Consider the following 15818-nt stretch of genomic DNA (forward strand, 5'->3'; position numbering starts at 1 on the left):
CCATTTAATTGGGCCCAGGTCAATCAAGGAAGAGACATAAAGGGATTCGAACCGACACTCAGATGACTTAGCCACCAGAACTTGAATTCAATGCTCTTAACCACTCGGCCATGATGAGCGAGTACACTTATATATGTAATCCCATTGCTATTTTTTCTCACTTCCTCATCTCATCTCTGCAGCCATCACCGAGGCACAGGAGGGAGGAGACTTTGTGGACAAGGGAGACAGCGAGACGATGTCAGTTATCGGGACCACCATCTGGGGGATCTTCTCCAAGTATTGGATCTTCCTGGTGGGTGCCATGTTCCTCATTGTCAGCCTTCAGGAGTCCGTGGACGTCTTCAAGATTATCTACATGGTGCTGTTCCTCCTGATAGTCAACATCTTTCTGGTGAGTGTGTTTTGGCAAACAAAAACAACTGTGAAAATTATTCAAAAGATGATTTCATTCTCTACAAAATAAACTTAACTTTTACCACAAGAAAATCATCACACCGACAGTTATCCGATGATTTCAAGGTACCGCTGGTGAGGAGTTAATGACGCTCTGTTTAATATTACCAAAGGGTTAATAACTGTTTTGGGTATGAACAAATATTTGAAGCAGTCTTTGCTGGTAGGCCTTGCATGCTGTGAATTGTATCTGGATTGGTGTGTCAAAAAAACTGTGAAATCACTTACTTAATTAAAAGATTTCTGAGGCTATCTGAAAAGGGTTCGGTAAACAGAATAGTATCTGTTGCAGTACTTTTCTTGAAAACCAATGTTGTCAAAATAATACATCCTCTAATTTATTTACACATAATTGAACTTATATTCTTATTCTCAAAAAAGCGGCGTTAGGCAGAACTCGTCAGACAGTTTCTGAGTTTGCCTTATTTTGGGGGATTTTCTTAGCCTTCTTACAAGGATACCAACAGCCTTTTGCTGGAATGCAGATGAACCAACAAGAAATTGTTTTTGAAAAACCCACTATATTTCAGTTTTTTTTGCTGCTTTTGAGTTTATGCTTCCTAATGTAAATTGTTGTATTTTGTATTAATTTTCCTTGTTTAGCGCTTCGAGAAAGCTGTCTATTATTATTATTATTGTTAATATTATAACGGATTATTAATTTTGCTGGACTGGTTCATGTAAATGTGTTCCATTTTTAAAAGAGTTCCTTAGAGATTTTTTGTTAGTCTGAAAAGTTCAGCGTTTTAATCAGAAACATCTTAGCTTGAGTCCAGTGTTCTTATTCGCTCGGCCACGACACGCCATAAATGAATCCATTCTTTCCTTTGCTCCTCAGTGGTCTTTCACATTGTTCCGTGGGTTGATCTGGATTTTCTTCTGGCTGGTCGTGATTTATTCCATCGGTGTCTTAGTCCTCATCTACACGTATCAGTTTGAAAAATTCCCGGGATACTGGACGAACGGCACAGGGATCTCTCAAGATGTGTAAGTGCTTACTACTATGTAGGATTTGAAAACTTTGCAACTTTGAAGTAAAACTAAGAGAGGTGTGTGGTAACACCATGTGAATGTCTCAAGTTGTAAACCACCCGCAAGGGAAACTAACTTGGTATAATTTGAAATAATTTACGGTTATAAATAAAGAAAAAATTACCAGATTGGGATTTGAACGACAACCTCCCAGTTTAATGTGTCGGCTTTCTGCCAACTGAGCTATTTTCTTCATTGTTTTAACATCAAAATAATTAATCTTGAGTATTGTGACTTGATGTCGCACCTGACTGTCTCTTTTAGGCAAAGTATACCTTAGGTTTGTTTTAAAGACATTGAACACTATTGGTAATTGTCAAAGACCAGTTGCTCAATCGGTCATCGAAGTTGCGAGATAATAATGAAAGAAAAAGACACCCCTGTCACACGAAGTTGTGTGCGTTTAGATGGTTGATTTCGAGACCACAAGTTCTACGTGTAAATCTGAGGTCTCAAAATCAAATTCGTGGAAAATTACTTCTTTCTCGAAAACTATGGCACTTCAGAGGGAGCCGTTTCTCACAGTGTTTTATACCATCAACCTCTCCCCATTACTCGTCACCTAGAAAGATTTTATGCTAATAATTATTTTGAGTGATTACCAATAGTGTCCACTGCCTTTAAAGACACTGGCCACTATTGGTAATTGTCAAAGACCAGTCTTCTCACTTGGTGTATCTCATGCATAAATGCATAAAATAACAAACCTGTGAAAATTTGGGCTCAATTGGTCTTCGAAGTTGAGAGAAAAGCAAAAACACCCTTGTTACACGAAGTTGTGTGCTTGGTTTTGTTACCTCAAAATCTAATTAAAGTCTCGAAATCAAATTCGTGGGAAATTAATTCTTTTTTGAAAACTATTTCACTTCAAAGGGAGCCGTTTCTCACAATGTTTTATACTATCAACAGCTACCCATTACTCATTACCAAGTAAGGTTTTTTGCTAATAATTATTTTGAGTAGGCCTAATTACCAATAGTGTCCACTGCCTTTAAGAGTGTTTACCAAAAGTATACCTTCCCCTCAACAGATTTAAAGATCTTGGACTACGTCGGTACGACACCTCTGACTTGTTCCTGAACCTTCTGATCCCGACATGTTTCATCATCATCATCATGGTCTACATCCATTACTTTCACTCCAAGTTTATGGACATCACCAAAATCCAGAAGTCTGGATACAAGTGAGTTGCATACATACACAATTTTGGTTTTGAACAATTCCTGAAGAATAAGCCATGTCTGGAATGAAGACTGTTATATCAAGGTTTTGTTGATGAACTTTTTGGAATGCGTTGTTTTTGTAATACATTCTGTCATTTAAGAATTGTTTATATTTATTAAGTAAGTTTCATTGCTGTAGAGCGCATTTGGGTCTTGCCATGAACACAATGCACTTTGCAATACTTTTTTTTTAAATGATTATTTGTATAACTGAATGAAGACTTTTAAAAAGTTGTATTTGTACAGAAAGCAAGGGAATAAAAATACCAATAGCTATCATTTATAAATGATATACATTTTTTTTAAAGGCACTGGACACCAGTATTCTCACTTGGTGTATATCAACCTGTGAAAATTTTGACTCAATTGGTCATCGAAGTTGCAAGAGAATATTAATAGAAAAAACCAAAACACCTTTGTTGCACAAAACTGTGTGCTTTCAGATGCATAATAAAGGCTTCTCTTATTATTTGAGTGAGAAATTACCTCTTTCTTAAAAACTACGTTACTTCAGACAATGTTTTATACTATCAACAGCTCTATATTGCTCGTTACCAAGTAAGTTTTTATGCTAACACCTATTTTGAGTAATTACCAATAGTGTCCAGTGCCTTTAATATATCATCTTTTGGATATAAATTTTGTTTAGGCCAAGTAAGATCAAGGAGGAAGATGATGATGAAGAAGGAGCTGGACAAGATGAGGGAGATGGAGGAGCAGAAGGAGCAAAAGGTACGGCAATACAGAAGCCATCTTTGTTTATGCCTGGTGGTTGATGTTTAACTCTTCACCTTTTGATGTTTATAACTATTTTTAGGGAACATTTTTCCTAATTTCTTTGAAATTTAGGGTTACTGTTCAATCAAATGCTGTGTTATGCAGCACACCTTTTACATTTTGTTCTAATGCATTTGCACCACATTTAAAGACATCCACGGAGGATCTTTATTTTTCAGGCATGGAACTCTTCTGCAGATCCGCAGTTTTCTGCATTTCATGAAATGCAGAAATCACCTGTTACGAAAAGAAATCTTCGTGAAATAAAATCATGCTGCATGAAAGAAAACAAAATCCACATTGGATGCTCCGTGGAAGTTTACACACAAAAGCATCACACAGTCCAGACACAGACACAAGCTCTCCTCGCACAGCATACCCTCTACACGGGGTAATTCTATGGCTTGTTGTATAAGGGGATGCGGGGGCAACAGACAATGTGAGGGCCCAATAAGCAGCTAGCTTTAAGTCTACGCGATCTATACAAAAAATATTTTCTGCGGTTTTTCTCTGCTGAAGAATTGCATGCCACACTGTTGGTCCAAATGCCGTGAGCCAGTTTGTGGATACCAGGGCCCAATTTCATGGCTCTGCTTACCGCCGAATTCTGCGCTTACGATCGTGATTCCCCGCTTAGATGCAAGCCCCGAATTTCTGCGCTAGCCTTGTAAGCGTAGAATGCCTAGTAATGTGAAGTACGCACGCGCATAAGCCCAAATTCGCTGCTAACCCGTGAAATACGCTTGCCGTATACACAGAATTCCCTGCATCCGTAAGCGCCGATTCTGTGCTTACGGTAAGCAGAGCCATGAAATTGGGCCCTGCACTGTACACGACATCATCGTTACTATTATCATTGTTATCCAACAGAAAGCAAGAGCCACTCCAGATTGAAGCTGTACGTACGCTACTTAGCCATCATCTGTAGAACTCACTATCGCCGAGTGGCGTCCATTATCTGGAGATGCCTTGAGATTCACATGAGCAAGATTGTTATCTTCACCATCATCCTAGTCGTCACTAGAGAGGTAAAAAAACAAACATCTATGTTTACTCCTCTCCCCCTTCTCTAATAATTATAATAATAATCAACTTTTGTATAGCGCTTTATGACAGCCCGAAGGTCTTATCAAAGCGTTTCTGACATTATTACCCCTGGCCATGTATATTTCATTCCTAGAAACGTCTCAGCTCCCTGGGGAGTATACAGCCGGTGCTGCGAGTTACCACGCACCAAGCTAATCATTCACATAAACCATCTCTGCCCTCACATGGTCAAGTGTCTTGCTCAAGGACACAAGTGTCATGACCAAGTTTTGAACGAGACCACCGTTTGAAATGAAATTTGTACATGTCAGTTTGATTGTATAAATACATTGTATACACGGGATTAAAACAATCAAACGGTACCAAAAACCAAAAGAATACTTTGCCTTTAACCAATAGCATGTTTTCAAATGCTTTTTTAACCAATAACATGTCATCTTCTGTGCCTACAGATTACAGCAGTCAACGGCGTCTTGGTGCTCCTCATCTTCTTGATCCTCCCGTTGCCATGGTTTACCCGCCTCATGTTCCTCATCACAGCTCTGTGGGCGTCTGTGGTCCTCTTCAGTAAGATGGTGTTTCAGCTGGACCTCATGCCTACCGATGAATTGGCTGTCAACTGCTCGGTAAGGAAGTCCAGAAAGTGCCTTTTCAGATTTGTTTGTTTAATAATAATAATATTAGGTAATTGTATGTAGGTTATGTTTGCAGTTAGGATTATGATCTATAACGGTTTCAACTTTTTGTATTTGTTTCAGAATTTTGACTACCCGCTAAGCGACTCTTTCAGTTCAGTAGAGTGGGTTGGACTGAAACAGGTCCCCAACTTTGCAGGTTATGTCATCGTAAGTACTGAGCATTTTTTCTTTTCTTTTCATCATCATCGGGGGGAGATGGAGAGGGAGGGGCAGAGATGATGGGTGTGGGGAAGGGGGAGGAGAGGGAAACACTGCTCATCACTTTTCCACTAATTGTTCTCATCTCTAAGAGTATTTTTTTTCCCGCATGATAAAGGGGGAGGGTAGAGCAGGAATACTGCAGTCAGACATGTCAGAAGCCGCTGCCAGAAACACCAGGGTGTCAACCCCTTTCCCTAGCAAAAAGTGAATTACACAACGCACAGGGCCTACATCTTCACGACCCATTTGAAGGCAAAGTGTCAAGATCGCTACTCAAACCCACACTCTGGTGGTCAGAAGCATTAGAGCTCGATTCCATTGTGCTTGACTTGTTGGCCAGGAAGTGCTTTCTGCTCTACCAGCCAGGCTGCTGATGGATGATACCCAAGCCTTCATCCGTGTGGACTGTAAAGGGGGGTAACCCTGTTGCAGCCCCAGGAGTGGTAACGACTCCTGGACAAATAGTTGACTGAGCCCACACCCTGAAGTGGTGTTCAGGCCTTGTGTGTCTGGCAACTTGCATAGAAAAAAGAAAGAAAAAAACCTCTTTGTCAGGAGACTGTTGAGGTTAAGGAACTGTAGCCAAGCACAGACCAATACTGTTAACAGCCACAACTACTGCTTGTTTTCTCTCAGTAAGCAAAACAATTACGAGCAACATTTCGTTCTAAATAATTCTTTTGACTTACCTAGAATTCAAAAGCAATTATTAATCGATATTCTTTTTTGTATTCCTCCCATCAGGGCTATGTGGCCATTCTTCTGATGATGGTGTTGTGGTACACCGCTCAGCTTCGCATGGAACACCACCGCAGCATCAACAACCTTGACAAGCCCAAACAGAGCGTCATCTTTGAAGATATCAAACGGGAACAAGCTGATAACGGCCTCGTCAGCTGCCTGAAGTTTCTGGCAAATTATTGCTTCTACAAGTTTGGACTCGAGGTAGGAAAAACAGGTTGTTATTATCTAACAAATTAATTTTTTATTTTTTATAAAGCCATTGGACACTTTCTGAACAGAACAAAAATTTTAAGTTCACAGATTACAAATAACTTACAGGGTTTACAGAAGGTAATGGTGAAAGACTTCCCTTGAAATATTATTCCATAAAATGCTTTACTTTTTGAGAAAACATTTAAAGCCAGTGGACACTATTGGTAATTGTCAAAGACTAGGCTTCACAGTTGGTGTATCTCAACATATGCATAAAGTAACAAACCTGTGAAAATTTGAGCTCATTCGGTCATCGAACTTGCGAGATAACAATGAAAGAAAAAAACACCCTTGTCACACGAAGTTCTGTGCGTTTTAGATGGTTGATTTCGAGACCTCAAGTTCTAAACTTGAGGTCTCGAAATCAAATTCGTGGAAAATTACTTCTTTCTCGAAAACTATGGCACTTCAGAGGGAGCCGTTTCTCACAATGTTTTATACCATCAACCTCTCCCCATTACTCGTCACCAAGAAAGGTTTTATGCTAATAATTATTTTGAGTATTTACCAATAGTGTCCACTGCCTTTAAGCAATAATCAATTCTCGATGTCGAGAATAACAGATTTATTTTAAACACATGTCATGACCCGGCGAAACGTGCAGAAACAAGGGTGGGTTTTCCAGTTATTTTCTCCCGACTCCGATGACCGATTGAGCCTACATTTTCACAGGTTTCTTATTTTATATATTAGTTGTGATACACGAAGTGATGAGGGCCTTTGGACAATACTGCTTTACCGATGTTGTGTGATTGCTTTAACGCTACATACAAAGTGTGGACCTGAGAACTAAATGAAGTCCACATAATGTAGGGACTTGAAACACTCTGTGGACTTGCCAGCGTTTTTTACGTTGTTGAAGAATATTATTTTCCTCAAAGACAGTGGACACTATTGGTAAATGTCCAAGACTTGTCTTCACAGTTGGTGTATCTCAACACATGCACAAAATAACAAACCTGTGAAAATTTGAGCTCAATCGGGTCGTTGAATTTGCGAGATAATAAAGAAAGAAAAAAACACCCTTGTCACCCAAAGTTGTGTGCTTTCTGATGCTTGATTTCGAGACCTCAAATTCTAAACTTGAGGTCTTGAAATCAAATTCGTGGAAAATTACTTCTTTCTCGAAAACTACGTCACTTCAGAGGGAGCTGTTTGTCACAATGTTTTATACCATCAACCTCTCCCCATTACTCATAATCAAGAAAGGTTTTATGATGATAATTATTTTGAGTGATTACCAATAGTGTCCACTGCCTTTAAAGGCAATGAACACTACTGGTACATGTAATTACTTAAAATAGTTGTTGGCATAAAAACTTACTTGGTAACAAGTAATGGGGAGAGGTTGACGGTATAAAACATTGTGAGAAACGGCTCCCTCTGAAGTAATGTAGTTTTTGACAAAGAGGTAACTTCTCACTCAGATAATAAAAGAGATAACAATAACAGAGACTATAGCTGAAGCCTTTTATTGTGCATCTACTGTAGGCACACAAAGTAATGCAACAAGGGTGTTCTTTCTTTCATTGTGCTCTTGCAGACGACCGATTGAGCCCAAATTTTCACAGCTTTGTTATTATATGCATAGTCTTATGATATTGGTTTCTTCTAAATAGCCTGTTATATTGTATATATCGTGTATCCTTTGTATTATTATTGTATATTTCTAGCTTTAATTTTCTCGTTTGCTTACTTATCATTTATATTGTTTTTTTTTGTGAAGCGCTTTAAAACTTATTTTTAGGATAAAGCGCTAAATCATTATTATTATTATTATATGTTGGGATACACCAAGTGAGAATATTGGTCTTTGACAGTTACCAAACGTGTCCAGTGACTTTAACTGACATAGTTTTATTGAACTATGATTGACCTATCATCCTCAGATGTGTTTCATCACCACGGTGATCGTCTCTGCTGTACGTCTAGACGCCCTGTCGGTCATCTACATGGTGTTGATGTTGTGCATGATATTCCTCAAGAGAAAGACCGTGTCCTACCTCTGGCCGTTCTACACCATCATCCTCGTTCTGCTCCTCCCGCTGACCTACGCCTTGGCTCTAGGGCTCCCTCCATTGTTCTGCATTGGTAAGAGGCAACGCATGGTTAGGTCATCGCCAGGAGACTGACGATGACTAGAGCAAGCTAGTCGAAACATTGAGACCAATCCAAGAACTGACTCTGCGGGAGTGCAGTTAATTACAATCCTATAAGCTAAAGTAGTAGTCCCAGCCAATTTTCTATACCTTCCGTCCGGGTTGTAGTTAAAAAGCAGGACAGTTCTTTTCATAATTGAGAAGTCTCCCGAACATCCGATAAATCTACTCCATTGGTAGTAGAATAACTAAAAGGCAGTTCTCTAAGAACTAGTAGATCACACATGGTGCTACCGCAAACCAAATAAATAATAACTTGATTGATGTAAATAACGCCAGAGATTGGCCTCTAGCTGCTAGTCAAGATCATGACGGTCACATGGTATGAACGACTGTTGATCTTGCCATTTTAAGATGAATTTCTGCAGACACGTATGCATAAAAAAAAATCATTACATGTTTGTGTACTGTAATATATGTACATTATAAAAATCATATGCATGTGCATTAACTGTACATTGTGTTCAATGATGGCTGGTTCTGTAAAACCTTGTGGAGGTGTCGTGGCCGAGCGATGAGAACCACCACCGAACTCAAGCTCTGACCTGTTCAAGGGAGTATGGGTTTGGAAGTCGTGACACTTGTGTCCTTAAGCACCACACTTAACCACTACTTCGTCCTTCGGATGGGATGTAAAGCTGTTATAACAACTATCAGCACATGCAAAAGACCCCAGTATACACTTATCGCAAAGAGAAGGGGTTCGCCCTGGTGTGTCTGGCAGTGCGACTATCTTAATTATGAAGGCTACACTAGAAAGGAAGAAGGAAAAGAAACCAATAGCTGTCTCTAATCTTGCGGATTTAGAAAATAGAACGTCTAGGTATTATCTAGCTTGAACATCTAATCTTACACTTTGAGGCTCGGAAATAACATCTGATGCCAGCCTTAAGCCCGGTTCATACTTCCTGCGAATGCGAAGCGAATTTGACGTGCATTTGACGTCACAACTATCCTTCCGCAGCGATACTGTATTTGCCAGTCAGTTGAGCAGAGCTGAACTGCTGCGAATATTTGTTGCAAATTTTGTGACGTCAACACTTGCCTCGCATTTGCAGGAAGTAAGAACTGGGCTTGACCGGATGATCTGATCCTGCAAAAACGTACCTGATGCAAGTACTTTTTTATATTTTGTTTATGCAAGTCGCCCAAAACAAGGCTAAAAGCCACTCTAGGTTAAGGGCTACAAGGAAGAAAACATAGACATGCAGAAACTCAGTGGAGCTGAAGGTAGGAATTGACATTCCTCTTAAAAGATGGAAGATCATAGGATGAAGGGAAACATGCACCAGGCAAGGAGTTCCAAAGAGATGCAGTACGGGGGAAAAAGCTACTGGAGTAGCTCTTTGTTCTACATCTCGGCACAGCCACAGTATAAGGATGAGAACAAGCAGAAAGCCTATTAAATACCATTAAATATAAAACACCAACACTTTCTTTGTTACTGGTTCACAGAATACCCATGGACAGAGCCGATACAGCGCCAGCTGATCACATGGCTGTATCTCTCGGACTACGACCCCAATGTAGGCCCAGAGGGACATTTCATCGTTGGTAAGTCAACAACTTTTACTATACCGCATACATACATGTATTCACGACTGCAAGGCAAACTCTCACTGGTCCATACGGCTCTCTTAATATTCATGCATGACTTCATAATTCTTACCCAAAATGAGGCCATAGGATGATAGGCGCACATCCGCCACCACTTGCAGCGGCTGTGCCTACGGCCTCGTTGTGGGGCTAGAATTGTGACATACTCATGCATAAATAATAAGAGAGGCGCATTCAACATCACGTGCCAGTTGCTATCTTTGCTGTTTATAAAGCGCACACTGGAGTATTCCCGCACATGGAAAATACCTATGACAAGTAGACTTATGCGCTTTACGATCGAGGAGCTATTCCCGGGTGTTGTTTGCACGTTTTGACATCACTCGAAGCTACATCCAGACGAACAAACAGACGAACAAAACTATCATGGTGCATTTCATTTCACAGTCGTCATTTCCCCTGCTCCAAATAATATTGTTCAGTTAACTGAAAACGTATGAAATATTGGAAAACAAGTATGGTCTATTTTGTGTGAACAGTGCACCTCGGGAAATAGTTTATCAACTTCCAATACCTTCGGGAGCTAATAGCGACCATTCATTCATACCATTATATATTTGTACATTAGAGATCTGACAGATGGACTAGTTGTATGTACTCCAGTGCATTTGGTTTTGTTGAGGGACTTTGCCAAAGATAGTCCAGGACTACCAACGAATAAGCACAGTCAAGGACAAGGTTTTTAATAATGTATAAGTGTTTTTTGACTCCCTCTTGGTGTGTAAAGCGCCATTCATAAATACCCCCGACAGTTTCTCTACTCCTATTGGTGGAGAGCGCGTCACGTGGGTGTGCATAAACCTTTTGTTAATGACCGGTAAAAAGTGTTAATTCATGAGCGTGACAAGCGACCTTGCACCTGTTCTTATAAGACAGTTTCTTTATTCCTATTGGCCGAGGGCGGCGGAGGGCTTTACCATTTCATAGCTGGAGGGGTGTTGTGTTGAAAGAAATCATTGAAAAATTATAATTTTTGCATTTATTTTACTTTTTGACCAAAAAGTGATGATGGGAATGGGAATCAAAGTGTGTTGAATCGGTTTTCAACTAGTGGTTTAAACCCGCCGAGGCCTGGTTCTTTATAATTTATCTCGACTTCGTCTCGGTAAAATTATCAAGAACGAGGCCTCGTTGGGATTAAACCACTAGTTGAAAACCTCTTCACCACACATTAATTCCCATATTTAAAAACTGATTATCATTATTAAGACGATTTTGTCTTTTTTTCCCCCTGCCACAGCGGACTTTTTGCAGTTGTTGTTCGTGTGCCTGCAGCTTCAAGTGTTTCGTATTGAGAGGAATCGTGGCACTGCGTATGGAGGAGGAGACAATTATGAATGCACTGTAGATGTCGAGAATATCGCCGAGAATCCTGTACCCAATTTCACCTTCAATAAGTGAGTTTCGTTTCTGGATTTTTGTTTGTTCTAAATTGGGACAGGTGGTAAGAGGCAGGATTTTTCCCGCTTTTTTTCAATTTTTCCTTGTTTAACCCAAAGTTATTAAAAATTTACACAACCAGTTTCCCGTGTGTGCTAAGCCACTGAGGGTGATCAGGGCCCAATTTCATAGAGCTGCTAAGCACAAAAATTTGCTTATCATGAAATTTCTTCTTCGATAAAAACGGGACTACCAACCAAATTTCTATTTGTTGCACATTGCTTGTAATATAACTGGTATTCAGCTGTTGTTTGCTTATCCTGAAAATGACGTGGAAATTTAGTCGGTAGTCCTGTTTTTATCAAGGAAGAAATTTCACGCTTAGCAAATTTGTGTGCTAAGCAGCTCTATGAAATTGGGCCCTGGTTGGCATAGTGGTTTCTGTTCTTCACCTTTCACATCTAGGACCCCCGATTCAAATCCTGCCGGGTGCACTATGGCCTTTGAATCCACAGCTCTGGCTTGGGATTCGGTTTTCGGCTCCGTTCTCTCGTCTGGCAGCCCTGAGCGTGTAAGGAAAGCATGCAATTGTCAAAACAACCACAGGGCCAAGCTAGCCTGAGCCGAATCTAGAGCCGAAGTTGGGGCTTCAAAAAGGGCCTACATGTACGTGCATTGGGTTTGCAGTCCCTGACTCTTGGATTTACTTGGGAAAACTGAAACATCCTTTCTTGTCTTCTATTCATTGGGTTCTTGGCTAGTACAGTGATTAAGTTTGCTTTTCTGCGAGTACTTGGCTCCACAGTCGGAATAAATGAAATGAACAATTCATATTCACCGGATATATACCGTTATGTCCAGAAAAGCCCTACTTCATATACTTCATAAAGATTAACCAAATAATACATTATTGTATTTTGTCCACAAATAAGAATAGAAAGGCGCCGTAAGCTGCATAGAACTTAAGTTTTTCTGAGAATCCTTGGCTTCAAAACAAGAACTAATAATTTAAAGTCCTTGAGATAGGAAACAATCTAATAATAATATAGTAAGGTTTGCGATAACACAAGGTAATGATAATCTTTTAATGAGTTGGGGTGGTTCTGAAAAGAATTGCCCTCTCTAGAAGACGATCAGAGCATACTGTCACTGTTTCCTTTTTAACCTAATAATTGTAAATTCCAAATGTTTTTTCTTCTTTGCAGGTCCTATCTGGATACCGCCAAGGTACGTCACTATTTTGTACAGTTGCCTTTTTTTTTAAGGATGAAAGGGAAATTACATGTTAAGTAATTGCTGTATTTACTTTAAAAGTGTACATGAAGTAATTTTGGAGAGAGTGTGGATTTGTGGGATAGGATTGAACCCTCTCATGCACCATGGCTTGTCATGGCCGGGCGGTTATTCAAGCTCTGGTGTTTGATCAGCAGAGTGTGGATTTAAATCCCGGTCGTGACACTCTGCTTCGCAAAATTGGGGAGGTAGTGCTTTCTGCTCTACCGGCCAGGCTTCGGACTGATGATACCCAAGCCTATAAATCCGTATGGACTGTAAAAGGGGTAACCCTATTTCAGCCCTAGTAGGTGGCAACGGCCTCCGGAAAAAATAATTGTAGCTCGTACCTTGAAGTGGCCTTCGGCCTTGTGTGTGTCTGGTGACTTGCATAAATAAAATAAAAACATTTATTTGAGTGATAAATTGGTCAAAATAGAACCATCAAGAGTCCTCAAATGGGTAGCTGTGAGGGCAGAGATGATTCTTGTGATTGATTTAGCTTATTAGTAGTGCAGAGATGATTCTTGTGATTGATTTAGCTTATTAGTAGTGCAGAGATGACTCTTGTGATTGATTTAGCTTATTAGTAGTGCAGAGATGATTCTTGTGATTGATTTAGCTTATTAGTAGTGCAGAGATGATTCTTGTGATTGATTTAGCTTATTAGTAGTGCAGAGATGATTCTTGTGATTGATTTAGCTTATTAGTAGTGCAGAGATGATTCTTGTGATTGATTTAGCTTATTAGTAGTGCAGAGATGATTCTTGTGATTGATTTAGCTTATTAGTAGTGCAGATATGATTCTTGTGATTGATTTAGCTTATTAGTAGTGCAGAGATGATTCTTGTGATTGATTTAGCTTATTAGTAGTGCAGAGATGATTCTTGTGATTGATTTAGCTTAATAGTAGTGCAGAGATGATTCTTGTGATTGATTTAGCTTATTAGTAGTGCAGAGATGATTCTTGTGATTGATTTAGCTTATTAGTAGTGCAGAGATGATTCTTGTGATTGATTTAGCTTATTAGTAGTGCAGAGATGATTCTTGTGATTGATTTAGCTTATTAGTAGTGCAGAGATGATTCTTGTGATTGATTTAGCTTATTAGTAGTGCAGAGGAGATGATTCTTGTGATTGATTTAGCTTATTAGTAGTGCAGAGATGATTCTTGTGATTGATTTAGCTTATTAGTAGCGCATAGTTGTTGCACAGGCTGGTATACTCCTCAGGTATAGACCTTTTCGCAAATACCGGGGCGCGCGCGTTAAGCTTGGAATTAGTGCATCGTGGTCTAGCTGGTATCCAAATTTGATCCATATATATCCTACAATGCACCTCATTCAACAGTCCGCGCTTGCGATATTTGCGATAAGGTCTATGTCAGGGAGCTCATGGTTTAAAGAATGAATGAGATGGTACATAGTAGGGTTGGAAGTGCTTCCAAATACCTTTCAGGCGTGAAAGCGTGATAAAAAAAAACCTGATTATTATTGTTATGATTATTAATTTCCCCCCCCCCCCCCCCCCCCCCCCCCCCCGTTTTTATGTCTTCAGTCTGTGGTCTTTGAGTATTGGTTCTGGGTGACGTTAGCAGTGACGTTCTTGGCTGGTACTACGCGAGTCAGCCTCTTCGGTCTCATCTACATCGTCTTCTCATTCTACTTCCTCTGGCTAGGAGCTGAATATCTCATTAAGCCTACAGCAGTGGTCATGAAAAGGTGAGCATGCTTATCAATTAGTCATCCAGTTTTCGCTATTCCTATTGGTGGAGAGCACGTCATGGGGGCGTTGAAACGCCTGGCGTGCAAGTTTTACGCTTGGTTCTACATGTAATTTACACGTTATACAATAAATATACTATTAATTTGTTTTTTTTTACCCATACACCGATGTGTGTTCGCACTGTATACTCAGTACTTTTCCATGTTCTGTGAAAAAAATATCACAGGCATGTTACTAACATCTCTTACAATAAATATACTGTGAGTCAATGTACAACTTCAGCTCGGTCCTTTATCCCACGGCCACAACATTTTTGTTTAGTCGTAGTTTTAAGTTGCTTTAGAGGTGGATTATAACGGCTCCCTTAAAAGTAAACATGTCCGTGACAGATATGATGTCTGTGATGGTAATGTGTTCCAGTCTTTAATAACTGATTTGGGTATAAATGAATATACCCCCGGAAGTGATATAAATATGGTTGGGAGCGCCCTCCTGCTGTAAAAAATCAGTGCATATAGACGATCAGTCATTCTGTTTTATACAGGAGAAAACGTTGGATTTTAATGGTAAAAATAATACTTTTTGTGTCTTCCTTGGCCAGGTGGAATCGACTTCTCTTCTACAATCTGCTGGTCATCTTCCTCAAAGTTGGGCTCCAGATTATGTCTTGTGTCTTCATAAAGCAGTTACTCTCCAGCGGAGCTTGCTGGGTGCTTCAGCTACTGGGTGTGGTGTGTTTGCAGAACAACTATGAGCCTCTTAGTAAGTCGGCAAAACACTCCATTTACACTAGACAGTAATAATAGTAATTATAATAATGACAATAGTGGACTCTTATACGGTGTGTATATCCGTCACTGAGTGACGCTGAAGGTGCTTTAAAGGGAAGGTACACATTTGGTAATTACTCAAAACAAATATTAACTTAAGAACTGACTTTGTAACGAGCATTGGAGAGCTGTTGATAGTATAAAACATTGTAAGAAACGGCTCCCTCTGAAGTAGCATAGATTTTGAAAAAAGAGGTTATTTCTCACTAAAATAATAAAAGACTTCTAGCCAGAAGTCTTTTATTCCTATCTGATACATGTAGCACACAAATTCGTCCAATAAGGGTGCTTTTTCTCTCATCATTTTCTCGCAACTTCAATGACCAATTTAGCTCAAATTTTCACAGGCTTGTTATTTTATGCTTATTTTGGGATACACCAAATGAGAACACTAGTCTTTCACAAC

At 39.7% G+C, this 15818-nt stretch overlaps 1 protein-coding gene across 1 annotated transcript in view; it reads left to right on the top strand.

Annotated features, from left to right (window-relative positions):
• LOC117288989 (piezo-type mechanosensitive ion channel component 2-like) overlaps positions 1-15818 on the top strand; it is an 81758-nt gene that overhangs the window by 41805 nt on the left and 24135 nt on the right. Inside the window, exons 13-26 of the mRNA XM_033769867.1 lie at positions 183-394; positions 1295-1443; positions 2519-2671; positions 3361-3443; positions 4359-4516; positions 4988-5161; positions 5294-5380; positions 6179-6379; positions 8320-8521; positions 10045-10143; positions 11447-11603; positions 12792-12813; positions 14415-14578; positions 15184-15344. Coding sequence (XP_033625758.1) covers positions 183-394; positions 1295-1443; positions 2519-2671; positions 3361-3443; positions 4359-4516; positions 4988-5161; positions 5294-5380; positions 6179-6379; positions 8320-8521; positions 10045-10143; positions 11447-11603; positions 12792-12813; positions 14415-14578; positions 15184-15344 — 2022 coding nt within the window. The remainder of the gene's footprint in view (positions 1-182; positions 395-1294; positions 1444-2518; positions 2672-3360; positions 3444-4358; positions 4517-4987; positions 5162-5293; positions 5381-6178; positions 6380-8319; positions 8522-10044; positions 10144-11446; positions 11604-12791; positions 12814-14414; positions 14579-15183; positions 15345-15818) is intronic.

The sequence above is a fragment of the Asterias rubens genome, chromosome 4 (genome assembly GCF_902459465.1).
Source record: "Asterias rubens chromosome 4, eAstRub1.3, whole genome shotgun sequence".
Classification (NCBI taxonomy): Eukaryota; Metazoa; Echinodermata; class Asteroidea; order Forcipulatida; family Asteriidae; genus Asterias; species Asterias rubens.